Here is a 25857-nt window from a genome sequence, read left to right as displayed (position 1 = left end):
GGCCCGTGGAGACCCCTGAGGGGCCAGTTGGAGAGGTCTGAGCAGCCACATTTGGTACCACTGCCTCTTCCAGTTCCTCACCACGCTTCCAGTCCTGCATCAACTTTCCAAAGAGGTCCTGCACCCCCTAAAAGATCTGGGAAGCCTTCCCACACACAACATCCATCTTCCTCCTGGAGCATCCCTTATTTCTTCGCAGGCTCATTTGATATGTTGATGACAACCTGGAGCGTTCCACCCCCTAACATGGCTGTAATTGTAGAGCATCTGCTCCCAACAGTGACTGATGAGCCACCGACTCTGACATCAGCAAGAGCTATTAGAGAGGGTGGCAGCGGCAGCAGCAACTGAGAGCCAAAGGCAAAGGGGTAGCCTATCCAGAGTTGCTGTTTTCCAACTCCAGCATGAAAGGAAGTGCACCGAGGCCCCAGAACTCTCCAAGGTGAATTAATGTATAAACCCCTGCCACTGAAAAAGGAGGGACACAGGTGGCGCTGTGGGTTAAACCACAGAGCCTAGGACTTGCTGATCAGAAGGTCGGCGGTTCGAATCCCCGTGACGGGGTGAGCTCCCGTTGCTCAGTCCCTGCTCCTGCCAAGCTAGCAGTTCGAAAGCACATCAAAGTGCAAGTAGATAAATAGGTACCGCTCCAGCGGGAAGGTAAACAGTGTTTCCGTGCACTGCTCTGGTTCAGCAGAAGCAGCTTAGTCATGCTGGCCACATGACCGGGAAGCTGAACACCGGCTCCTTCAGCCAATAAAGCAAGATGAGCGCCACAACCCCAGAGTCGGCCACGACTGGACCTGATGGTCAGGGGTCCCTTTTACCTTTACCTTTACTGAAAAAGGATGGGTGGCAGACCACTGAGCCTTGGCCAAGGCTTCCCTGTGCTTATTCCATGCCTGGCTCTTAAGCCGATGGAAATACCTTTAAAAATATTAATCGGAGGTTGAGTCTAGAAAAATTCCACTGTATACACTTCACTCTGCTTCTGGAAGTAGCAGATGACCACTGTATTGCCCACTGCATGCAACACCAGTCAATCTTGCTGGTCCAGATGGCTTGATGCGGTCATCCAAAAAGAGGACCGTTTAAATACTCCGCCATCTTGGCTGCTGCTCTGTCCTTGCATGAAAATGTTTCTTCCTGTTTTTTGGCACAGTAGAAGCATTCCAACATCTCAGATGGGCTTCTTTAGTTTGTCAATAGCAAGCTGACTTTCAGCCATTTGCTGTTGCTTGCATTTCTTTATGTCCCGGTAAGCTTGGACAACCCTGTCTCTTTCTTCCTGCACGATCCTCTGGCGACCAAGGGATGCATGTAATCTTAGCAACTTGGGGGTTCTGTAATCTTCTCTTAACTTTCCTCTGGGATTCAGAGTAGAAGGACTAGTATGGGAATGGTCTCGGAGGCAATTACACCAAATAAATATATTTATATTGGGGGAAAATAAAAATAATAACCGGCTAGAGGCAGGAGGGGCAAGGCAGCCAAAACCAACCACCACACCAAAGCAAATCCATCTCTGCCAAACTCTGCCGACACATGATCCCCTTTCCAGGGGGACCACCAGGGCAAGACCAGAACTCTGGGTGACAACATCATAGACAATATAGCAGAAACAGCAGCTACGCCGTCTCCCAAGGCAATTCCAAATCAAAGACCGTTCTCCCATGTTGCCATATAGAGTTCCCAATACCGTTTGGAGGTTAAATTGCAATTGAAACATTGAAATTGGGAGTCACCCCAGACAATTCCAGTCAGAAGGCATGGTTGAGACTAGGGATGGGAGATATGTATCATTCAAAACAGGTCTGAAGTCCATATTGCAATATCGGTTTCATAGTTTTTGACCCGACAGTAATCATGGTGTGGGTGTGTGGGTGTGGGTGTGATGCAAAAATCACAATGTGGGAGAAACCATGAAGCAAGTCAATGCTTCTACATAGCTCCATCCTTATTTCAAACATTGTGGTATATCAGTGTATTGTGGTGTTTAGCTGGTGATCTACCGTGATGATGAAAACCAGACATTGCCCAGCCCTAGTTGAGACCTAGGAAAGATGTAGGCCAAGCTGTCACAGCTAAGCTGCACATCTGGGCTGGGGGGTCTCATCCCCCAAGTGTCTTCTCCTAGCTGAGGCACAGGGAACACCTGTCGTCTTCCAGGTGGTTCTGGACTCTACAACTCCCAGCAGCTGACCTGACTCAAGATCCAGACATGATGGGAGTTCTAGTTCAACAGTATCTTGGAGGACCTCCTCTGTCCCCCAGCCCTGAGCTAGCTGGCAAGTGGCCTTTCCCACTCCGGCATGTTTCTATGGAGGTGGTTTGGAGAAGGAAGATGGTGGTGGTGGGGGAGGAACTCTGGGCGATGTTGTGCACTGAGGACTAAGCCCTTAATCTTACCTAAACACATTACTGATGAGCTCATCAACAAAAATCTAATTATTATGTGTGAGGCCAAGCTTAATTGCTTGTCCTTGACATGCATAATGTACCACATAAGCCTATTACCCAGTGTAAGCCTATTATTATTATCATCCGGCTTCCTGTCAAAAGTATAAAAGTAAAACAGTTAAACATTGGGGGGCGGGGGCGGGGAATAATGCCGCACAATTAGCAGCCAAGCCGTCATACAAGAGATCTCAATTCTCAATAGTGTATGGATTTTACCCTCGCATTCCCTCAGGTGCATCAGACAAAATGAGCAACAGGAATACCCTAGAGCCTCTGTCATTTACCACACACACACACATACACACACACACACACACACCCCAAAAAAATTACAGAGCGGCCAGGAGGTGCACTTAAACTCTCACACCCCTCAAGTGCAGCAGAGTGATAAATCCAGGATGACATACCATCTCCTAAGTTCTGTACTAAGGGAGAGTAGAATCTACCCACAAACATGCATAACTCCCTTCCTGATCGGATTACCTGGTTCTCAAGTGTACAGAAGTGTAGGCAAGGTGTGTTGAGGGGCACCTAATCCACAACATGTGAGATGGGGCATGCACCTTAATGAGCTGTTGGCTGATTTTCAGTCCCATCAAGTTTGCAGACAGGTCTTGATAACAGGACAGCACAAGGAGGCTTGGGAAGAGGGAGGAGTCTAGGGAAATGATGTCACAATGGAGAAGCAAGACCATCTTTGGTGGGGTGCCTCTTCTAGCCAAGAGGGTGGTTGTTTTGAGGTGGGGGGAGCAAGTTGGGTGGAAAGTCAACCCTTGGCTTCCCCTCCTTCATCACTTCCTGAGATAACCTCTTCCCTTTGATTTAATAAAATTTTATGACCAGCCAAATCCTTTACCTCTTCCATTATGTCCAGAATTCAACCTTAAACTACAAGTGATATTCCAAGCCTATTACAGTGGTACCTCGGGTTAAGAACTTAATTTGTTCCGGAGGTCTGTTCTTAAGCTGAAACTGTTCTTAACCTGAAGCACCACTTTAGCTAATGGGGTCTCCTGCTGGCGCTGCGCCGCCGCTGCCATAGCTGTCAACTTTTCCCTTTTCTTGCGAGGAATCCTATTTGGAATAAGGGAATTTCCCTTATAAAAAGGAAAAAGTTGACAGCTATGTTCTGCATGATTTCTGTCCTCATCCTGAAGCAAAGTTCTTAACCCAAAGTAATATTTCTGGGTTAGCGGAGTCTGTAACCTGAAGTGTATGTAACCTGAAGCGTCTGTAACCTGAGGTACCACTGTAACGGTTTTAACTGTTTACAATGGTCTTTAAGGTAAGTTATAAATTTTCCCCATTCCTTTTTAAACTTTTGGTCTTCCTGATTTCTAACTCTTCCGGTCGTTTTAGCCATTTCAGCGTAGTCCATTAACTTAATCAGCCATTCTTCTCTGGTGGTGATAACCTCTTCTGTCCAGGCCTGCAAATCTTACAATTTGCAAATGTGGACATTATTATACATAGATTGTAGGCTCAGTGGACAGAGGCTGCATTGCCTCCATGTTGAGTACAGCATCGAGCTCAAAATTAAGAACCGTCACATGAAGGCTCTGCCACCTTCAACCTTTGAATCCCCCTTGCCAAATAAAACCCAAGTTTGCCACACCCTCTCCCTCCCATCAGCTCAGTCGCAGACACCCCTCCTTGACCCGCCACCCTCGCCAACCCCGCCGCTGTGCCCACCATCCCTCTCACGCTGCTTGGCTCCTGCTCATCACTCCCTAATTAAAGCGTGCTAATGAGACAATCAGGATGCCAGCGCCGGCTGCACCGCGTCCCCACCCGTGTGCCAGTGCCGTGCAGACTTATCACCACTCGCAGGATGTTTACAATAATTTTTAATTTGTACAATTATTAATCATTTTTCTATCTGCCTCATTTGCATAATGATTAGCCTGCTCAGTGTTTGCTATGACTGTGAATGACAGCATTTTAAATTAAATTAAGATTTTAATATCCTTTCCCCCACTCTCCTTCCTATGGCTAAGGCTAATCAAAGTCGACCGGCGATGCCGGTTTTGAAGGCAGCAGCTGCCTTTCCAAAAATAACACTCAAAGGGACATGGATGGCAACTGGGCGAGCGGCTGGCACACGGAAAGCGCAATGCCACCCCAGAGCCAAAGACTGGCAACATCTCTGCGGCCAGCCCAGGGGCGGAGGAAGTGGGGGTGCAGATCGCCCCGGGTGTCACCACTGAGGGGGGTGACAAAATGCTGGGTGGCACTCACCGCGGGGCCTGCAGCGCGCTCGAGCCACGCATCTCTCCTGGGAGAGATGTGGTGGCTCGGGTGCGCACAAGCTCTGCGCTGCCCAAACAGTCCACCCACTGCCTCCCCCCCCCCAGCTGCAGGGCGGCTGAGTGGGAGGAGGCAGGCCCCACGGTGCACCCCGCCCCTATGGGAGGCTCACCCCGCCCCTGGGCACACTGCCCCAGATGCCCAAGCAGCTTCCTCCGCCGCTGGGTCAGCCTCTCCACACAGGAATTTTTTCCCAGGGAGAACAGGGGACCATAAGGCCCAGAGCAAGCTGTCAAAAGTCATTCTACAGAACCAAGGGCCTCCTAAGGGCCTCTTTCTTTCTTTCTTTCATCTTTGAAATCATTTTTATTTGATTTTACCAATACAAAGTGATAAAAATCCAAATATATATCCATATACAGTGGGACCTCTGGATACGAACGGGATCCGTTCTGGAGCCCCGTTCGCATCCAGAAGCGAACACAACCCGTGTCTCCCCATGCACGGGTCGCAATTCGCCGCTTCTGCGCATGCGCGTGATGTCATTTTGACTGTCTGCGCATGCGCGAGCGGCGAAACCCGGAAGTAACACATTCCGTTACTTCCGGGTCGCCGCGGAGCACAACCCGAAAGCGCTCAACCTGAAGGAACTTCAACCCGAGGTATGACTGTACAGATATTTCTCCGAATCTCAGGACTTCCCCCACCCCCACCCCCTCCATGGAGTCCCATTTTAAACAATCAAAACTGCATCTTCTTCCAAACTCTAACTTTTATTTCAATCCATATTGTCCATGGCCATTGTTACGCTACAAGTGAAATCAAAATCCTACCAATGTTTCCATCGGCTTACAGTGGCCTCTTAGATAACTTATAAATTTTCCCCATTCTTTTGTAAAGCTTTTGTCCTCTTGGTTCCTGAGTTTTCCAGTCAGCTTTGCCATTTCAGCATAGTCCATCAACTTGGTTTGCCATTCCTCTCTGGTAGGAGGGACCTTGTCTTCTTTCCATCTCTGGGCTAGTAGCATCCAGGCAGCTGTTGTTCTGTACATAGAAAGCCTTTTCTGATCCTTTGGAATGTAGGCACCTGTAATTCCTAATAAAAAAGGTTCTGGTTGTTTTTTTTAATAAAAGTTATTTTCAACAAAAGGGCCTCTTTCAATCCATACAGCATTTAGCACCAGGTAAGTTTAGTACTGCCAACCTAGCAGTTCAAAAGCACATCAAAGTGCAAGTAGATAAATAGGTACCGCTCCAGCGGGAAAGTAAACAGCATTTCCGTGCGCTGCTCTGGTTCACCAGAAGCGGCTTAGTCATGCTGGCCACATGACCCGGAAGCTGTACGCCGGCTCCTTTGGCCAGTAAAGCGAGATGAGCGCCGCAACCCCAGAGTCGGCCACGACTGGACCTAATGGTCAAGGGTCCCTTTGCCTTTAAGTGTCTATCAGTAGCAGGTATGTTAAAGTCCCTGGAGGCAAGAAAAGATCCAGCCAAAAATGCATTCCAGGTGAAGCTCCAGCCCTGCCATTGGGTAGTGGGGCAATCGCCTCAGGCGGTAGAACTTGGGGCAGTGGTGGCAACCCCCTCCTGCAGCTTTACTTCCTAATCCCCTGATTATTGAGCCCTAACAGAGGGAGGGGAGACTGTGCGTGTGTTCAGACATCTTGTAAAGGTAAAGGGACTCCTGACCATTAGGTCCAGTCATGACCGACTCTGGGGTTGCGGCGCTCATCTCGCTCTATGGGCCGAGGGAGCCAGCATTTGTCTGCAGACAGCTTCCGGGTCATGTGGCCAGCATGACTAAGCCGCTTCTAGCAAACCAGAGCAGCGCACGGAAACGCCATTTACCTTCCCTCCAGAGTGGTACCTATTTATCTACTTGCACTTTGACGTGCTTTCGAACTGCTAGGTTGGCAGGAGCAGGGACCAAGCAACGGGAGCTCACCCCCTCACGGGGATTCGAACCGCTGACCTTCTGATCGGCAAGTCCTAGGCTCTGTGGTTTAACCCACAGTGCCACCTGCATCCCTGGTACTTGTACTTTGTACCATCTTGTACTTTGTGGTAAAACCTCTCTCTTCAGGGGCAGTTCTGGCCAGGAGAGTCAAGAGGTCCATGAAACTGAAACTGGAGGGTGCAGAAGTGCAGCCCCAAAGTTAAGAGGTGTCTGTGGCATCATCATACTTCAAGACACCATGCAAACCTGCGCCCATGCCCCTTACCCTCTGCCTCCCATCACTTATCGGTGAAAGCAAAGCAGTAAGTTGTTAAAATTAAAAAAAAAGCAATAGTAATAATGATTATGATTGCACTTAGTTCAACCGAGGCTGCCAGCCGCCAACTCTCTCCCACATACAAAGCCTACAGAGCAAACTCAGCAGAGAAACACAACGGTGAAGAGAGCAATTCCAAGGTGAGCTGATAGAAAGGAAAAGAAACACACATTCGTTCATCTGCCGAGTATTTGGGGACCTGACAGAGGGAGGAAAAGGTATTGGAATACTCCCTGAAAACATATGCTCCTAGATGTCCCTATTTGGGGGGATGTAACCCTGGTAAATCCACACACGTTTAACATTTGACACCTGTAAGCATGCTACAACTGTTGTTCCCTAGGGTCTCTAGCAGTTTCTTCCTGGCAAAAATGCATCTTGGTTTCCAGAGCATATGCCACGGATATGCATGCATGCCTATGAACACGGAGGTATGATGCAGTTCACCACCTGCTCTTTTACACACAGCAGGCAAATTTTAAAACTGTTGATAACAGATTTGTAGGACAGTTGGGTTCACAAACATATGGACTCTAGGAGAGCAATGCCAAGTGTCAGCCGAAGACATACTACTGCTCAGTGTAGACCTCAAACGGCACCACTCCCCCAGTTCACAATGCCTGAAGGAGGCCACTTCACCCCCGGCTGCATAGCAGGGCCGGCCCTCTGCAGGAGTAGCAGGTGCCTTCCAGAATGTGTGGTTTGATTAGGGGAAGGGGGCTGTCAGGAAGCGATCCTTGGCACAGGGACTGGGGTGTAGCAATCAGGACTTTGCAAAAAAAATTATTATTATTAATTATTTTTATTTTTATTACTATTATTTTATCCTGCCCATCTGGCTGGGTTTCCCCAGCCATTCTGGGTGGCTTCCAGCAAGATATAAAAACGTAACAAAACATCAAACATTAAAAACTTCCCAATACAGTGGAACCTCGGGTTAAGAACTTAATTCGTTCCGGAGTTCCATTCTTAACCTGAGGTACCACTTTAGCTACTGGAGCCTTCCGCTGCCACCACGCCGTACCGCTGCCACACGATTTCTGTTCTCATCCTGAAGCAAAGTTCTTAACCTGAGGTATTTCTGGGTTAGAGGAGTCTGTAACCTGAAGCATATGTAACCTGAAGCGTATGTAACCCGAGGTACCACTGTACAGAGCTACCTTCAGATGTCTTCTAAAAGTTCTGTAGTTCTTTATTCCCTTAACATCTGAAGGGAGGGCGTTCCACAGGGAGGGTGCCACTGCCGAGAAGGCCCTCTGCCTGGTTCCCTGTAACTTCACTTCTTGCAGTGAGGGAACTGCCAGAAGACCCTTGGAGGTGGATCTCAGTACGACATACTGGACATACTGTATCGGAGGAAATCCAAACATGGTGTGTCAAAACTTAAGGAAGGCAGAGCATGGAGCAGCAAGAGAACCAGTTGCAGACCAGCTTCCAACAAGCACACAGGCCCTGCCTGCTTTGTGCTCCAGCTGTGCCAGGCACTGGGGCTCTGAGAAATTCCACACCTCTGCTGGCAAATACAGAAGGCCTCTGGGGAGCATCTTTCATATTCAAATCACCCTTGGCAAAGAGGAGGGGGGAGAACAAAAGGAGGGATTTGTGGGCCTTAGCAACCAGCACAAACCCCTTGAGTTGAGTTCTGGCCAAAAGCAAAGGACAAGCCTCTCTGTACAGGAATCCGAGCAGTTTCAGTTCTCTCTACAGTGCTCAGCCACAGACTCTGCAACGGTGAAGATCTCTCTCACACAACATGGAGAGCCCTCCCTTTAAAGAGTGTCTCTGCGAACTCTGCGACTGTGGGTAAGTGCAGTTCCTCTAGGTCATGGGTAGGCAAACTAAGGCCTGGGTGCCGGATCCAGCCCAATTGCCTTCTCAATCCGGCCTGTGGATGGTCCAGGAATCAGTGGGTTTTTACATGAGTAGAATGTGTGCTTTTATTTAAAATGCACCTCTGGTTTATTTGTGGGGCATAGGAATTCTTTCATTTTTTATTTATTTTTCAAAATATAGTCCGGCCCTCCACAAGGTCTGAGGGACAGTGGACCGGCCACCTGCTGAAAAAGGTTGCTGACCCTTGCTCTAGGTTTTGCAGGTTAAATGGTAGCCGGTGACAAGGAGCAGCTGGCGATGCGTAGACCTTTGCCCAGGCCCTGGATTCCGCCTTCCTCACTTCCAGGGGTGGGTCCACTCAACCCAAACCATTTGGACCAGGTGTGGCGAACCTGGAGCCGTGGAAAATGTTGTTGGACTCCGTCTCCCATCTGTTCCGACACCCAGCGTGGCCAATTGTCGGGAATTGTGCAAGTTGTGGTCCGCCAGCACTTGAGAGGGGCACAGCTTCTCAGAGCTTCCATTGCTGGAAATAGATCTGGTTTGGCTTAAGCAAGTGAGCCCATCTACATACAGAAGAAGAAGAAAACAGGCAGCAAGCAAGCCCAGCTGCATTGCAGCACATTGCAGAGAGGATGGGCTTGAATTTTTAAGGAATGCTCCGATCCCAGAACCCTCACAGTGGTACAAAGCCTGGCGCATCCTGCCCACTGCACCTTCCATTTTCCAAACCAGGCTTTTATCTATCAAGGCGGGCAGAGAACGTCCATTACAGAGCAGCCTATAAAGCAGTATATGTAAAGGTAAAGGGACCCCTGACCATTAGGTCCAGTCGTGGCCGACTCTGGGGTTGCGGCGCTCATCTCACTTGGCTGAGGCAACCGGTGTACAGCTTCTGGGTCATGACTAAGCCGCTTCCGGTGAACCAGAGCAGCGCACTGAAATGCTGTTTACCTTCCCACCGGAGCTATACCTATTTATCTACTTGCACTTTGACATGCTTTCGAACTGCTAGGTTGGCAGGAGCAGGGACCGAGCAACAGGAGCTCACCCCGTCGCAGGGATTCAAACCACCGACCTTCTCATCGGCAAGCCCTAGGCTCTGTGGTTTAACCCACAGCGCCGCCCACGTCCCGCAGTATATGTACAAATAACAAAAAAAGTATCCCTTTTTTCCTTGGCACATAGAGCTGTTGCCAGAGAGACAAGCCCCTTTGATGCCACCTAGTTCTCAGATGCTTGCTTGCTTCCCATGCAGCCGCCACAAGCGCCACAGGAACTGCCGAAAGCAACGGGTGCTGCTTGCACAGCCGAAGACTGGGAAGGGCTGGCTCTCTCACTATAAGGCAACTTACACGTGCCCACCAGGTAAGTGGAGAAGGGGGGGCCCAGCTGGCCTGGGAAAGGGCTGGGTCAGTCCCTTCGTTTCCCTGATCTCAACCATATCCCAGCACCTAACTGCTGTTCTTTCCCCCCTGCTCCAAACAGCTGTGCTCCCGCGCAGCAGCAAGAGGCCCCCCTGCACCCCTCCACACCCAAATCCTCCTCCCATGGACCTCCAGACCACCCAGAGGGCAGAGTTTGTCATCTGGGATCCAGGCAAGAGAACCGAGCATCCCACAAAGGTAAAGACAAGGGGGGGAGGTCTCCTGTCACCTGGGGTGAGGAGGAGCTCCCAGTTCTGCACGCAAATACCTACTTCATTTGCCCTCTTGCTTTTAGCACATCTCAGGGGGAAACAGCTTCAAACACCTTGAAGGGAAGAAAGGGGAGCTTTTGGTTGGAATTATTTCTGTTAAAGAAATCGGAAGGAAACAAAGTTTCATCTCTATGCAGTACCCTGCATGGGCCAAACCTTGGCTCAGGTTTGCTTGTACATTTGATAAAGCCCCCTGCACCTAAATGTAACGTCATCACAGCACTTCACAGTTTTATGAACACACAGCTGGAAAGTGAGAGGCGTGCAGGAGAGATTTACTGAGCAAGTTGTGGGGCCATCTGCTTTGCAGGAGAGGAGAGGCCAGCACCCACAGGGACCCTTCCGGAGCCAGGCTCTCTGCCAGCTCCCCTTCCCACCACGAGCATCCGCCCTCTCGCAACCTTCAAGCAAGCTCCAGCCCTGCAGCCCTGCAGTCAAGAACAGCTCCGGAAGCAAGGGATTCAAGAGGGAGCTTCCAGACCAGCCAGGTAAAGCTAAAAATGAAGAAAGCAGCAGCAGCAAAACTAAGCTTGATAAGGGGACATTCAACTAACCTCAAATATAGTATTGGTTCTACCAAATCAGAGCTAAGCTGGGGCAGGAATGGGAGGCCTGGTTGCATTTCTAAGTTGGAGGCTGCGTCAGGTCTTTGAACTAAAATGTTTCCTCTCTTCCCGTATCTTCCCCCACCTGAACACAGTCCAGGTGAGTTTTCCCTAGGATTAAAAGCAGCTTTCTATACAGGGGGAGTTGCAAGGCTGAGTTTCTGAACTCTTCACACCAAAATAAAAGGGTATCATTCATCATTTTCTGCTCTGCAGGAGTAAATGTCGTCACCACCCCCGGCCACCGCTTGCTCTTGGGGAAGGGGGCATTTCTTGGAGAGAAGAGGGCCATCACAAAATCCTCAGAACCGGCAGCAGCTGAATATGTGACCAAGTACCAAAGCGATTTCCCAGAACAAAGGGCCTTTCTTGGCCAGGCTGCACCTGCCCTGCCTCCTCTGGACAACCTGGCAATTAACCCAGCCTTCAGGTGAGCATCTCAGGTGCTGGGGAACGATTCTTGAGAGGTTTGGGATTGAGGAAAGACAGGAGCAGGGACTTCACATGTCAGTCTGATACCAACAAAACAAAACCACGAAGAGGCCAACGGCACCTTAAAGACAAAGCCATTGATTATGGCGTAAGATTTTCTACATTGGGCAAATGCGCCAGCACCAATGGGAAAGAGTAAATGCACAGGAATAGGATTTCAGAAAGGAGAACATTTCGACCTACCAGACCACTTTGCTGTTGATCTTGGGGAGGCAGGGGGCCATCCTCAGAGAAAGGAACTTCAGTGTGAATCCGCTGGATTGCGACTCATCAGTAAGTTCAATAACGTTCATCTGAGTCTGAATAGAGACCATGGTTTCCTGCCCAACTATAGGTTTTAACATAATTATCTTTGCAGTGCTGAGTAAATCATCACCAATTTGCTGTGTCAAGGGCTCCTGTGCCTGTTTAACATACCCTCTAAGCTCTAATTTAATTATCACTGATGGTACTTTTTTCATCTCATGACTGTTCAACTCCCACCTTGCATTTTTCTCCTCCTGCATCTACACCCGTCAACCGAGATATCACTTCATGCATCTGATGACATGTGTTTTGGTCCATGGAAAGTTATACCATAAATCAATGAATTTGTTAGCCTTTAAGGTGCCGCAGGACTGACTTTTCTTTGGCAAGTGGTTTAAAGTCCCAAGAAAGGTTCCCTTTTATCCTCTCCCAGGACCCCTCTGCCCACGAGAAAGTACAGCATCTTCTTCTTGGGTATTGTTACATTAGCACAGGTGTACCCAGGGCAGTTTTCATTAGCCAACCATGAAAAGGTCAGCGAGGTAAGACCAGGCTCTTTTGACTCTAAAAGCAGTTCCAAGAGGATAGAATGAATCACTATTCCTTCACAATGAGAACAAATACTGCTGCATGGTGCAACTGGCTTAAAGGCCTTTCAGCAACACAAGACTTAACAATGGGACTATTCACTGCAGATTCTCACACGCCATCACTTCTGCACAGAACCAACTTCCAGACTGTCCACAGAGAGAGCTACCGTAGCTGGAACGCCTCTGCATACTCTCGTGCCAAGCTCATCACGCTGAAAAAGAACCGGGGGGCAAAGGAAGCTGGGAAATCTGAAGAAGACGACGTTACCAAGGTAAGAGTTCATCCCAGCAGCTAAGGAAGTTGGTAAGAGAATGAGGGTAGTACTTTTCTGCTTGAAATTTATCTCCCCTTCACCCCTAAGGCTTAGGGAGGGAAACAGTGGAGCCCATTGAATTTCAAAATATGAGAGTCCCACTTTCTATAGGAGGGATGCGGGTGGCGCTGTGGGTTAAACCACAGAGCCTAGGGTTTACCGATCAGAAGGTCAGCGGTTCGAATCCCTGCAACGGGGTGAGCTCCCGTTGCTTGGTCCCTGCTACTGCCAACCTAGCAGTTCAAAAGCACATCAAAGTGCAAGTAGATAAATAGGTAACGCTCCGGCGGGAAGGTAAAACGGCGTTTCCGTGCGCTGCTCTGGTTTGCCAGAAGCGGCTTAGTCATGCTGGCCACATGACCCGGAAGCTGTATGCCGGCTCCCTTGGCCAATAAAGCGAAATGAGCGCCACAACCCCCGAGTCGGTCACGACTGGACCTAATGGTCAGGTGTCCCTTTACCTTTACCTTTACTTCCTATTGGCATCATGCCCTAGACCTTCAGGCTACATTTATAGGGTAGCTTGAAGTCCTCATTGCTCCATTGGCTCTACTGGAATGAAGCCTAGTCACATCCCAACCCAGTGTTCCACCTCTAACGTGTGTCAGCTAGCTGGGCAAGCAGATAATTCCCTTCCCTGCCTCCTTCACCTACTTCTGCAGATACTTTCTGAAGGGTTGCGGGTGGCGCTGTGGTCTAAACCACTGAGCCTCTTGGGCTTGCCGATCAGGTCGGCGGTTCCAGTCCCTGCGACGGTGGTGAGCTCTCGTTGCTCTGTCCAGCTCCTGCCTACCTAGCAATTCAAAAGCATGCCAGTGCAAGTAGATAAATAGGTACTGCTGTGGCAGGAAGGTAAACGGTGTTTCCGTGCACTCTGGTTTCTGTCACAATGTTCCGTTGTGCCAGAAGCAGTTTAGTCATGCTGGCCACATGACCCGGAAAGCTGTCTGTGGACAAACACCGGTTCCCTCAGCCTGAAGCGAGATGAGCACTGCACCCCACAGTCACCTTTGACTGGACTTAACCATCCAGAGGTCCTTTACCTTTAAGGTAAAGGTAAAGGGACCCCTGACCATTAGGTCCAGTTGTGACCGACTCTGGGGTTGCGGCGCTTATCTCGTTTTATTAGCCGGCGTACAGCTTCCGGGTCATGTGGCCAGCATGACTAAGCCGCTTCTGGCGAACCAGAGCAGCGCACGGAAACGCCATTTACCTTCCCACCAGAGCGGTACCTATTTATCTACTTGCACTTTGACATGCTTTCGAACTGCAAGGTTGGCAGGAGCAGAGACCGAGCAACGGGAGCTCACCCTGTTGCGGGGATTCGAACCACCGACCTTGTGATCGGCAAGTCCTAGGCTCTGTGGTTTAACCCACAGCGCCACCCTCGTCCTTCCTTTACCTTTACCTGTATCTTTTTTGCATTCCTCTCCTCTTGCAGCTTCCTTATCACCTTCCTGTCCTCCTCAACCATGTGCAGCCCATTAAACATCCAGGCACAGCCCTGAAATCTCTGGCTGCTCAGTTTGACAACTCCACAGCACACCGGTTCTTCTTCAGGGACTGGGGAGCTCAGCCTCGTATTCGATACGGAGACCCCTGGGAAGGAAGCTGCACCCACTCCTTGGTAAGGGACCCATTGAGCAGAGTGTGCTTTGGGGCAGAGCCGCAGCTCGGGGGCAAAGCCATCACTGCACCCTGGAATCCTGCCTAGTCACATCCTCAAATACTTATAAGGCTCCAGGTCCAGTTTCTGGCATTTCTGGTCTAAAGGTGATCAGAAAGATGCATCCTACCTCAGCCCTGTCAGTCACAGCAGACAATACTAAGATAGACAGAGAAGTGGCTTGATTTGCTGCAAGGACGTTAGAAAGGGGGGTGGGAAGGCTGTCCTCTTCATGGGTCAGGGAAGAAAAACTTGACCCAAATATATAGCTTCTGTGAAATAGAACCACCAAAAAGGGACATGTTGCAGGCAAGAGCCTAAAGGCATCAATAGCAAACCCCAATCTTGCTCAGTAGCTGAACAGAGGTGAAAAAGTCAGACCCCCACCCCCCAAAATTCCTGTTCCCAATCTCTCAGGGCACTGGAGATTTCCCAAGGGAAATGCAACTGTTGTTCAAGCCCAAGGAAGTAGGAGTTGAAATTGGATCAGCTCTTGAGTGAACAAGATGCACGCACACTGCCTGGCATCATTTTCAAATTTCCTCAACGATCTACTCCACTCTCAGTCCTTCCCATTTCTAGTTAAACTACCTCTTCTGCAAGTATATATGAAGCAGATGTGAACGTGGTGGATTGGGCTGCTCTCTCACAGGAAGCCCTTTGTCGGCTCCTCTCATGGCTGTGGCTTAAGGTGTCAGACAAAGGACATTTTAATACTGTATCCCATCTCTGCCAACGGACACTGAAAGCATCTGCTGCTTGTTTCTGTTTTGTTTCAAAAGGGCCATTTTGGAAGCCAAACCACAACATGCAGCACTTATCTGCTGAAGAGAGCGGAGAAGGCCAAGAACTACAAGCCAGAACTGAAACCCATCCAGACTGAGGGAGGGCAAGATTTTGCCACCATCCACCGAGAGGCTTACAGGTATCCAGCCTAATAGTGGCCAAGAAAAGCCCCAGGGAGGCATCCAAAAGTTTGGCTGGGCTGTTGCAGGGTAGAGATTGGAACAGCAGCAGCTTAAGCAAGCTCTGCATTCTCTTTTGCAGGCATATTCCACTCCCTGTCTGTCGACTGCAAATGTACCTAGCCCAGCAACAGAAGTCTAGGAAAGAAGCAGACGACTAAAGTGTGACTGTGCCAGAAGGGTCAGACCTCAGGGACTAATGGCTGAACATCGTGGATTTTAAAGGGGGCTGGAATCTATGCTCCTTCACAAATTATAAAATTGTACTCTCAAGTTCTGTTCATGTTTGGATATTGCCATAGCAAAAACACACTTGTGTTCAATAAAAAGGAGTAATATAAACTTGAAACAGCTCAAGCCCAAATCTTTCTTGTTCCCTGGTACAAACATGGTGGTAACAGAACTTTACAAAATGCATACAACCAAACTGGAAAAGGAAGTTGTTATTTACAAACTGTACATCAAAAATACAAAGGGTTGTAAAAAAATTAGCTGCAGAGAATCCCATTTCCTATGACAAAGTCTTTGCATTTAGCTCCCCTATGTTTTGCAGGAACAGAAGAGACTCCTTCGGTGACACCAGCAGACGCTTCAGGGGAAATGTAAAAGGGTTTCAAAATCTACACGTTGACTTCCCAACTAGCTCCTTGAGCTGCTGTTGGAGGTGAGTTTATTCTCAAATACAAGAGTGCGGATTTCCAGCTGGTCCTTTTAGGAAAAGGCTATGGGAAAGCATTCTCCCTGCCCAGGCAAAAACTGCACAGTCCAGAAGTGTGTGCACCCAACGGTGCAAGACAGAAAACACAGGAAGATGTTGTGCTTATGTATACCAGGATGTTCAGAGTCACAAACCAGCCAGTGGTTTCAACCATGGCCAGCAGCTACAAGAAAAAGCACCTGCTCCTTACCCAGAAAAAGCACCTGAGATTTCAAATACAGCTGCAGCAACCTCAACTGCTCCATGAGGTTAATATGTAAGAGACCAGTTTCTTCCAGCAGTGGATTTCCAGAGGTTTCCATCCGAAAAGGACTTGGGGCTTCTGCACCACATCTCTCACTCCTCCTTGCCCAGTCTATATATACTGCAGGAATTCCATCAGTCTCGCCTTCTGCCTGGAAACGGCAAGCTGCCACAAGCCCTTCCAAAACCACCTGGAACAGTCTTGATAGGTGGACCCCTTTAACCCTGCTGCAGAGGAGACCCTTCCATCTCCAGCACTGTGAGGAGGTTCCATCGCATCTCAGGATGGAAAATCACATGTCCTCAACACTCCACTTGTATGCCAGCTCCTGAACTGCCTTCTTACTTGAGATCCTGGCAAAACGCTTCTGCTCAAAGCCGTTGGACCTACAGGAACAGAAACAATGTCAATAAGGTGAACCAACAATAAACTGGGGCAGGCAGATTTCTTGGAGGAGCTGGGTGGCCTTCACAGTGAAACCAAGTCCTTCAAATTTCCCAGCCCCAAATCTTGGTCATGAGAAAGTTGCCAACAGCAGCTGAATGGAGATATCCCACCCACCCGCAAACTTCACAAAGAAACCCCACTAGGGATGCTGCTTCAGTGTCATGATCAAGGATGAAGGATGGACACGAAACCAGAAGTTGTTTCAGTAATAATATTGCATGTAGGAAATGCCACATGGGTACATCACATGGTTCTTTGTAACTGGAGACCGTCTATTACCATTACTAGCAGAAAGACAGACTTACCTGTCCACTCCATCCCAGCGATACCCAGGCCAGATATTGAACCTATTAAGTGGGGGTGCTGGTCCATTGTATCTTGGCTTTTCTGAAGAAGGGGAAGAAAAATAAGCAAACAGCTTCAACAATTATTTTTTTCCAGTGAAGCCAGGGAGTTATGCTAGCACTGACCCAACACACATAGAGGAAGTCAACAGTGGTCCTCAAAGACCGTGTGATTTACGGGGAAGACATGGTGCAAGGCACAGGGTTCACAGGAAGACAGAGGCAAGGCAAGAAAGCAGAATGCCTGATATGCCATCCATCACAAAATGCCTTCCTAGAGGAAGTAGCCCTGAACAACATCTTCCCCCCTTCTACCCCAGAAAGCAATTTTTGTTGAGGGGAGCTTAGAAGTAGAATGTGAGGACTGGGTGTAACAGAGAAGGACGACGGGGGAGTTTCTTGCCCAGTTCTCTTCACCACAAAGCTTTAGTCACTCCTCTGACTCCTGACACCCCATCCTTTTCAAAAGGCATTGCTGAAAACTCCATTTAGGTGCATCTCTTAGGGTCAAAGTTATTTCCAAGCTGAACATTCCGCCTCTTAGCTGTAACAGATCAGAACTGACCTTTGGGAAGCACGAGAATTAGCACAGTGCCTCTTCCTGTCAACCACAGCCACCCTCCCCACTGCCACAAACCAGTAACACCTGGAGACCGCAAGTGCTGACCTTTGGTATCTTTCTTCTCCTTGGCCTTCTTCTTCTTAAGGAAATCAGCCATGGGGTCCCCTTCACGCTCCTGCTCCCGCAGCATCTTGTCCAAGTCCTGGTCGTCAATGTACCTGGCCAGTGGCTTCTGCATTTCTTTCGCTGCATCTTCCACATTCTGCTGCTGCTGCCGGCTCTGTGTGAGGCTGCAGGGAGAGGCACAAAACAAAGCAGGGCATAAGCGGCTGGACTCAACTTTTTTTCTTGCCTTTTTTGCACAAGACACTACAGGAGGTTTGGAAAGAGAGAAGGGTCACCTGCTGTTGCCCAAGTCAGCAACACGCCAAGGAAGGCTTGACACAGCGGCTTTCTGGCTCAATGCTACAGGCAAGAGGTGTCAGGTTCAATCTTCTGAGCTGGTGTTAGGACACCTTCCTTTCTCATTGTTAAATGAATTTTCACATCCCCATTTTTCAGTGGTCTGATAGGGAAGTGGGCCTTCTGCCCTGAACGCAGGAACCAACCAGCTTACCCCTTTCCCCATTTGGCATACTGCTCATCTCGCTCAGATTTCTCTTCTGCTTTCTTGCGCTGTTCCAGCAACTCCTGCTTCAGGTCCCTCTTGCGGCCCGACTTGTCCCGGAAAACCGTTTCAGCATGTCGCGATTCAGCTGGGGGAGGGAAGCAGGGGAGAAGGAGTCAGGCATTCAAGCTAGCCACAACAGGAGGCTGAAAAATGTCGCACCATCGAATCTATCCGTTTGGTGAACTCAGCACACCCAGTAAACATTTGATTATTTCTGTAGTAAAGCAAAGCTGTAAATGATAAACTGAACTGGTATTTTTCTGCTTGCAGGAAATGTGGGTCTCTGGACTGCAGAACTTTGATTTTAGACTTACAATGAGCCAAGAACGAGACAAATCGTATGACTCACCACCACTACTGCTAGCAGCTCTTGACTTTCACAGGTGAAAGGTCTATCTACATTTCCTTTCAATCTGCTGGGTGCTAACTTCATTGGGTGTGAACAATTAGACTCTAAATATCTGTAAAAGGTAAAGGGACCCATGACCATTAGGTCCAGTCATGACCGACTCTGGGGTTGCGGCGCTCATCTCGCTTTATTGGCTGAGGGAGCCAGCGTACAGCTTCCGGGTCATGTGGCCAGTATGACTAAGCCACTTCTGGCGAACCAGAGCAGCGCACAGAAACGCCGTTTACCTTCCAGCCGGAGTGGTACCTATTTATCTACTTGCACTTTGATGTGCTTTCGAACTGCTAGGTTGGCAGGAGCAGGACAGAGCAACAGGAGCTCACCCCGTCGAGGGGATTCGAACCACCGACCTTCTGATCGGCAAGTCCTAGGCTCTGTGGTTTAACCCACAGCGCCACCTGCGTCAAATATCTGTAGGCTTGCACATTTTTCAATCATAGCCTCCCACATCCGTATGAAAGGACAGTGGTTTGCTTTAGAGGATGCAGCAGCTGCAACTACCCATTCCTGCAACTAGCAGTCCCAGCTCATCACCACTGCATTTGCAGGAGGACCTGCCCAAAACTCTGGTGGGCCCTGCTCCACTATGGAGGGTCACAGCCGAACACTTCCTTCTGAAAGCCGCTTTCATTCCTGCTATAATAACCCAGTCTTGGTGGGGATGACATGTCCTGATGGGTTTTAAACAGAGGTGCCCATACAACCCTGGGGGTGAGGGCTGGATTCACGTCCTACTTGTGCCATGAAGTCACTGTGTGACCCTGAGAAAGTCATATTCTCCACCTCTGCCTCCCACCCCACAGCTCACCTTCCAAATGCTTGCTGCTGCTTTGCTGTTTCCTGAGCTCATGCTGCTCCTTCCTCAGCAGCTCAGCTGACACTAAGCCAGCTTTGCCCCCCGAAAGCATCTGAGGGCCCTGCAAGCCAAAAGCAGCACAACAGCTGTGTCAAAAATGCTACCCTTGTGCCAGTTCCACAAAAATACTAAACCCCATACAATTCCAGTGTAGCTGCCTCTGGGGGAAGTCATTCCCCATAGCACTTGGGGAAGGCATACAGAAAATCATTACAGGGTTCCACAGCTCCTTACTTATTTATTTAGAGCATTTGTACTCTGCTCTTCAGCCCAAAAGGCTCCCATAGTAGTTTAGATATAATCAATTAAAACAAGACATCCCTGCCTGCAGATTTACCATCTATTAAAAAACAACAACACAACACACAAAGAGAAAAGGGGCAGGGAGAGAAGAAGAAAAAGCAAAGTCTGGCAGCAGTTCTTATCATGGTTGTCATGCTTACAAAACAGAATCAGCACATTTACTGCTGAATAACAAAGTCCTCACCTTTTGGATGCCATCCTTCCCTTTGGTGTCCTTGGCCCGTCGAGGTGGTGAGAGGTCAGGGGGGCTCTTGGATCTGTGGGCCTTCCTCCTGCCTTCTTGACCTCTTCGGGGAGGGGACAAATCAGAGTCTGAAGACTTGCCCCGTGATCTTCTGGGGGGAGAGAGGTCGGAAGGAGAGCTCGGGCGCTGTGAGTGTGTACTGCGAGAGGCCCGTGGTGGGGAAAGGTCCGAATCTGAGGAGGTTTTGGCACTCCTCCTGGGTGGGGGAGAATCGGAGTCGGATTCAGAATCATGTCTCTGGCGCTTCCTCGGTGACGGTGCTGATGAATGGGACCGTTTATTGGCTTCAGAGTCTGTAAAGTGGCATATAAGCATCAAAACAAATTACCAAATGTGACTGGATGTTTACCAGGATTTCCAGTAACTCACACTCCCAAAACATACTCCTCTCTGGAGAAAGGCTTCCACAAAGCTACTCACCTCTGGCGTTGCTTTGTTTTCCTAGACCCCCAGTGGGCAACTGCCGTTTCTGAGACAGCAACGAGCCGACATCAGAATCACGCGTCTTCTTTTGGGGTGGTGACAGGTCAGAGGTAGCTTGCCACCCTTGATGGGCTGAGGACTTGTCAACGTAGTGTTCCTGTCGGCCTCCATGCGAGCTTCTGGTATTATTTTTGCCTGTGTCAGAATGATGCCTTTTAGGTGATGGATCTGGTGAGCCACGGCAGCCCCTCCTGGGAGGGGACAGATCTGGTGAGTCACGACGGCCCCTCCTGGGTGGGGATTGATCTGGTGAGTCACAACGGTTCCTCCTGGGCGGTGACTGGTCCGGCGAGTCACGGAGGACCCTCCTGGGCGGTGATTGGTCCAGAGAGTCATGACGTCTCCTCGGCGGTGACTGGTCTGGCGAATGCCTTGCTCTTTTCTGTTTTGTGGCGTCTGAACTGGAAGGAAATCCAAAATGCACATTAGTCAAAGCTTCAAACAGGCAAGTCACTTTCAGTAAAATTTTGCTGCCTTATATGGTTTTGACACAGCAGGCTGGCAGCAAGCGGGGAGTAGCAATCCTGACCAGGGAACACCCAGTGGGCTGACTCAGCCTCCTGGTGTTGGCACTTGAAACTCTGCCACTGCCAGTTTCTTTGCCAATACCACCACAGTCAGAATGCCAACTGTCCACCATGTGTGCACTTTCTTTGGAATCATGTGACAATTATTTATCTTGACACCCCTCTTATGCCGCACTACGCCCAGCCCAGTTCTAACTATGGTCATAAAGATGTTGGGAGGCTTACTGTCCTCTTTTCAACTGTGCAGAGCCTACACAGTCGGTTTTCAATGAGCCTGCAACAAGCTTTGTGCCTTAGCTTCAAAGATTTCATAGAGCTGGTGTGCTACAAACATGAAGTGCTAGTCATTCCTTCCACTCACAATGTTAAATAGCTACTCCAAGGTAAAAGGTTAAAGCCACTGTCACAGCAGCTGTTAAAATCATCCTGAAGGAGCTTTTCTTCCTCCTCCTCCTCCTCCTTTGGTGATCCCTCATAGACAAGTAAGATTGTCTTTCATGAACACTGTCTTAACAGTAAGTAAACAACACTGTCTTAACATTCAGTTGGATTTGTGGCAGAGAAGTTGTTTCTTGCTTGTTGGTGCAGCATTTTGGTTTTGGGGATGTTGAGCGATAGGTCAAGCTTTTCGTAAGCTTCTGCATAAATATGTAGGATGGTTTGGAAATCATCTGAGTGTGCACACACTACATTGACATCAGCATACTGAAGCTCTATGACAGAAGTTATGGTAACCTTACTCTTTGCTTTCAGCCTACTCAAGTTAAAGAGCTTTCCATCTGTTCCTCCTATACCACAGATGTGTCCTAGTCAGGAAAACATGAGCTGTTAAATGCTCAACTAAATACCCTCCTTACCTCTTTGTTGACTTTGCAGTCACAGAATGATCAGATTCTTGTGACTCTTTCTTCTGATCTGAAAAAAGAACACAATTCAAGCCATGTTTATGTAGACCTCTGAATTGTCTCCATAACATTATGAGAAGATGCAAGTTTTGTGGCTTTTGCAATGGTCATGCAAAGGACAGCAATGTCTAGAAAACTAACCCAGGAGCGGTGATGTGGAGCGGAACGTGTTCCAGTGCTTTATCTTTCTGCAGAATGCATTCCATCTCATATGGTAATTAGTAACAATGAACACCAATTAAAAATACAGTGTTAGGCAAGTCAGACAGAGTCAACCTTTCTAAGCGTTGTTTACTAAATATAAGTAAAATAAACACACTAGATTAGATCACCTTCTAGAGCATCAGAAAGTTTTCCAATGCAAATTATCCCAATTCAATTCCCCCCCCCCTGGAAAATTCACATCACTGTCCAGGAAGAGAGCACATATTTTTCCATGCAAAAGATCCCAGGGATAATACCTGGTGTCTCAAGGTGGGAGAAGAGACTCCTGCTAGTCAGTATCTATAACAATGAGCTGGATGGATCAAAGTCTGACTTGGCATAAGGCAACTCCCTGCATTCCTATGCTCGCCCCCTCCCTGAGCTAAAGTAAACCCCCAACAGGCTTTTTTGGCAACCCACAAACTTCTTTTTCAAACTCCACTTCCCACAAACTGTTTCACCCTGCCCTGCAAATACTGCTGGACTACAACTCCCACCATCCCTGAACATTAGCCATGCTGGCAGGGGGATAATGTGAGTTGGGATGTCATTGAAGGGTCACTGTTGACCAACTTCTGTAGCATAGTCATGAAAAACGGATTACACTCGATACGTCATAGCAAAAATGTTCACACTAGCTGAATTCTACATGAGATGCCATTACTGACACGGTTTGCATTCTTATGACTCATAATGTCTTATTTTGTTAAGACCCCAACGAACCTCTACATTGCCTAAACACTAATAAGTAAAGTGTATTTTCCATCTTCATTCTTTTTTGCGCAGTAACTGCTATCTCTTGGTTACACTTCCATAACATTTACTAAGCTACTTCTCTGTTCACCTAACCTCACTCTTCTGCCACACCTACAGAAAGAGAGACAAAACTACACAAAAGAACCCCCTCACTCCCCCCCCCCAAAAAAAATTGTGCCCATCTTGGCTGTGTGCCTACATGCAGTGCTAATCTGATGAAAGTATCTCACAGAGCACAAAATAATCATCCCATTAGAAGAACTACAGAACACTAACCTCCCAACAGCTTCCACTTGTTACTGGTTCGGAATTCTTCCATCCATTTAACTTCATCTGGCCGCTCATCAATAAACTCAGCCACCTGGAAGGAAAGACAGGAGATCTGGGCAATCCCAAGAGGCACGTCGCACTGCAAAGCCAAAATCCCCCCAACTGAGCAACCCTTGTTACAGTGTGTACTGAATGCATCTGTGCTTGTCTGAACCCTCCAATTCCAATGAGTAAAATGGAAATTATATTGACCTTCACTACACACGACTGAGAAGAAAAGATGATGTACTACTCAGAGAGTTAAACAGTTTTAAATAAGTGATGGTACAGCTAAGCACTCTGTTTCCAACTGCCTCCAAATACTCACCACAGGCAAGTCTCCATCATCCCCCTCCTCATCCTCTTTTTCCTGCTCAATAGGGATATTTTTCCAGCTTGTGTCATCATCATCCACTATGCGAATTCTGGATGTCAAACAGATAACACAACGTGATCAAAGATCAGCATATTGTTTAAATGTATTCTCTGAAAAAAAGAGCAGCTCCCTAGAATAAGAAATCGCATTAGTATCACAGTGTAGCATTACAAACACTTCCATTTATTAAGCCATCATACTCATCAATAAATCTTCTAGATAACTGCTAGGCTGTCAGAATATACCGTTGCTTGGTCCCTGCTCCTGCCAACCTAGCAGTTCGAAAGCACATCAAAGTGCAAGCAGATAAATAGGTACCGCTCCAGCAGGAAGGTAAACGGCGTTTCCATGAGCTGCTCTGGTTTGCCAGAAGCAGCTTAGTCATGCTGGCCACATGACCCGGAATCTGTTCGCTGGCTCCCTCAGCCAGTAAAGCGAGATGAGCGCTGCAACCCCAGAGTCGTCCACGACTGGACCTAATGGTCAGAGGTCCCTTTACCTAGTTATTAGGTTTCCCACATCCAAGCCCAACATTCTGACTAGTCTGTTAGAAACTCAGAATGCACAAGTGGGCTGCGCCCTCATTTTTCTTATTATGTTGTGCCCACTGCTTTAAGAGATGAGTGGCATGCTAAAGGCTTCTATGGGCAGCACCATCAACGTACTTGCCATTTTGCAGGATTCTCATACAAAGACCACAAACTGCTGCCTACTAGGACCTTACAATCTGAAAGCTACAGTAAACTCCTAGAAAAGACAGGAAGGGAATAGAATGAATGACAGCCAATGTTACTGAATGATACTGAGGCTTGGTTACACAGCAGGAGAGAAAGAGGGGAAATGGAAGATTGGTGGAGGCATAAAAAGACTCACATTCCAGCACTAATCTGGTAGGAATCGGAAACCAGAAATTGCATAGACAAGGTCATGAAATGCCACACAGATGATGTGAGCAAGCAGGCTGCCTGGAACGCTCTGTCGGGTGGTCCGGTGGGAGAGAGATAATTGGACTTATTCACCTTTGTCGTATAGAAGGAGGAATTTCACAGGTACGACATAAACCCAGCATGAAATGCAAGCAGGCTGCTAGACAAGGAAGGGTCTCCTCCACCCCACCCAGATGTGCAATGCTCTATCCCTCCTCTGCCGCGTTTCAACAAGCAAGTAAAAATGCTGCAGACCAGTATATTTGGGCATATTTGCAAGGCTATTAAAAACACAAATGGGCGTTGTGGCTTGAGAAGCAAGGCGGGCAGTCTGACCAACCAAGGCTGCCCTGCGGTGAACTTTGGCATTCAACCGTCATTTATTCATTTATATCCCTTTCTTTTGGCTCCCAAGAAGCTCAAGGGTGGCACACATGGTTCTCCCTTCCATTCTCACTCAACACCCCCACCCACAACAACCCTGCGAGGTAGGCGAGGCTGAGAGGCCGTGCAGAGAAGCGCAGATATTTCTATGCGTTCATACCCCTCAAAAGGAGGGGGAAAGCAGAGCGGGGAAAGGGAGGAGGGTCTCCTCGCCATCGGCAGGAAGGAGGAGGAGGAGACGGCCGCGGCGGAGACAGAGCCAACAACCACCCCCGGCCCTCCAGCCCTGTTCCCTCCCTCCCTCCGTCTCCCACCTTCCCGGCGGCAGCTCCTTCGCCGCCTTCTTCTTCTTGCGCCGCTTCTTGGCCTCCGAGTCTGCCTCCGGCCCGTCGGCCTCCAGGTAGCGCCGCCGCAAGTATTCAGCCTTGGACAGGCCCGAGGCTGAAGCCGAGGCCGCCGCCATCTTCCTCAGGCGGGAGGAAGCGGAAGGCAGGTCGGCTACGGAGTCAGAACCATAGAGAACGAGGCTCTTTTTTCCTCCTGTCTCTATGGTTGGAGATGCTGGGGGCCGTGAAGAGCGCGGGAGCCTAGGGCGCCCTCTAGCGGCAACATCTCTGCGCGAGGGATGGAATGCAATACAGTAGTACCTCGGATTACATACGCTTCAGGTTACAGACTCCGCTAACCCAGAAATATTACCTCGGGTTAAGAACTTTGCTTCAAGATGAGGACAGAAATCCTGCAGCGGCAGCAGGAGGCCCCATTAGCTAAAGTGGTACTTCAGGTTAAGAACAGGCCTC

At 48.8% G+C, this 25857-nt stretch overlaps 2 protein-coding genes across 4 annotated transcripts; one reads left to right on the top strand and one right to left on the bottom strand.

Annotated features, from left to right (window-relative positions):
- The first annotated feature begins 8474 nt into the window (after positions 1 to 8474).
- Positions 8475 to 15741, top strand: LOC310696021 (uncharacterized protein). 2 transcript variants are annotated; one of them, XM_083481125.1, is made up of 9 exons: positions 8475 to 8783; positions 10072 to 10181; positions 10302 to 10438; positions 10823 to 11000; positions 11334 to 11547; positions 12579 to 12717; positions 14201 to 14386; positions 15208 to 15350; positions 15473 to 15741. In XM_083481125.1, exons 1-9 carry the CDS (start codon positions 8734 to 8736, stop codon positions 15549 to 15551), a joined length of 1236 nt encoding a protein of 411 aa, XP_083337251.1. In that variant the 5' UTR covers positions 8475 to 8733; the 3' UTR covers positions 15552 to 15741. The 2 variants fall into 2 exon arrangements, with proteins under 2 accessions (XP_083337251.1, XP_083337252.1); XM_083481126.1 differs by having other exon boundaries at positions 10002 to 10181.
- Positions 15742 to 15743: 2 nt separating this feature from the next.
- Positions 15744 to 25559, bottom strand: BUD13 (BUD13 homolog). Of its 2 annotated transcripts, none has more exons than XM_083481032.1 (11): positions 25372 to 25559; positions 23700 to 23796; positions 23339 to 23423; positions 22055 to 22112; positions 20608 to 21071; positions 20128 to 20480; positions 19593 to 19701; positions 18322 to 18460; positions 17811 to 17995; positions 17105 to 17186; positions 15744 to 16738 (listed from the first exon to the last, which is right to left on the bottom strand). In XM_083481032.1, the coding sequence occupies exons 1-11, from the start codon at positions 25518 to 25520 to the stop codon at positions 16645 to 16647; spliced, it is 1815 nt and encodes a 604-aa protein (XP_083337158.1). In that variant the 5' UTR covers positions 25521 to 25559; the 3' UTR covers positions 15744 to 16644. The 2 variants fall into 2 exon arrangements, with proteins under 2 accessions (XP_083337158.1, XP_083337159.1); XM_083481033.1 differs by lacking the exon at positions 25372 to 25559 and adding an exon at positions 24413 to 25303.
- Between the last annotated feature and the right edge of the window lie 298 nt (positions 25560 to 25857).

The sequence above is a fragment of the Podarcis liolepis genome (genome assembly GCF_965112155.1).
Source record: "Podarcis liolepis genome assembly, chromosome: 16".
Lineage (NCBI taxonomy): Eukaryota > Metazoa > Chordata > Lepidosauria > Squamata > Lacertidae > Podarcis > Podarcis liolepis.
Note: the sequence above shows the minus strand (reverse complement) of the source record. Positions and strands in the feature narration are given on the sequence as shown.

What these genes read in the sequence shown, in the direction of transcription:
- LOC310696021 (XM_083481125.1), top strand. Translation starts at nt 8,734, where the DNA reads ATGGAGAGCCCTCCCTTTAAAGAGTGTCTCTGCGAACTCTGCGACTGT. An exon ending in GAACCGAGCATCCCACAAAG is followed by an intron (nt 10,439 to 10,822) that starts GTAAAGACAAGG and finishes TCTGCTTTGCAG; the next exon opens with GAGAGGAGAGGCCAGCACCC. An exon ending in ATCCACCGAGAGGCTTACAG is followed by an intron (nt 15,351 to 15,472) that starts GTATCCAGCCTA and finishes TCTCTTTTGCAG; the next exon opens with GCATATTCCACTCCCTGTCT.
- BUD13 (XM_083481032.1), bottom strand. Translation starts at nt 25,520, where the DNA reads ATGGCGGCGGCCTCGGCTTCAGCCTCGGGCCTGTCCAAGGCTGAATAC. An exon ending in GGAAGGATGGCATCCAAAAG is followed by an intron (nt 19,702 to 20,127) that starts GTGAGGACTTTG and finishes TTTGGCTTGCAG; the next exon opens with GGCCCTCAGATGCTTTCGGG. An exon ending in CAGCAGCAAGCATTTGGAAG is followed by an intron (nt 18,461 to 19,592) that starts GTGAGCTGTGGG and finishes TCCCTCCCCCAG; the next exon opens with CTGAATCGCGACATGCTGAA.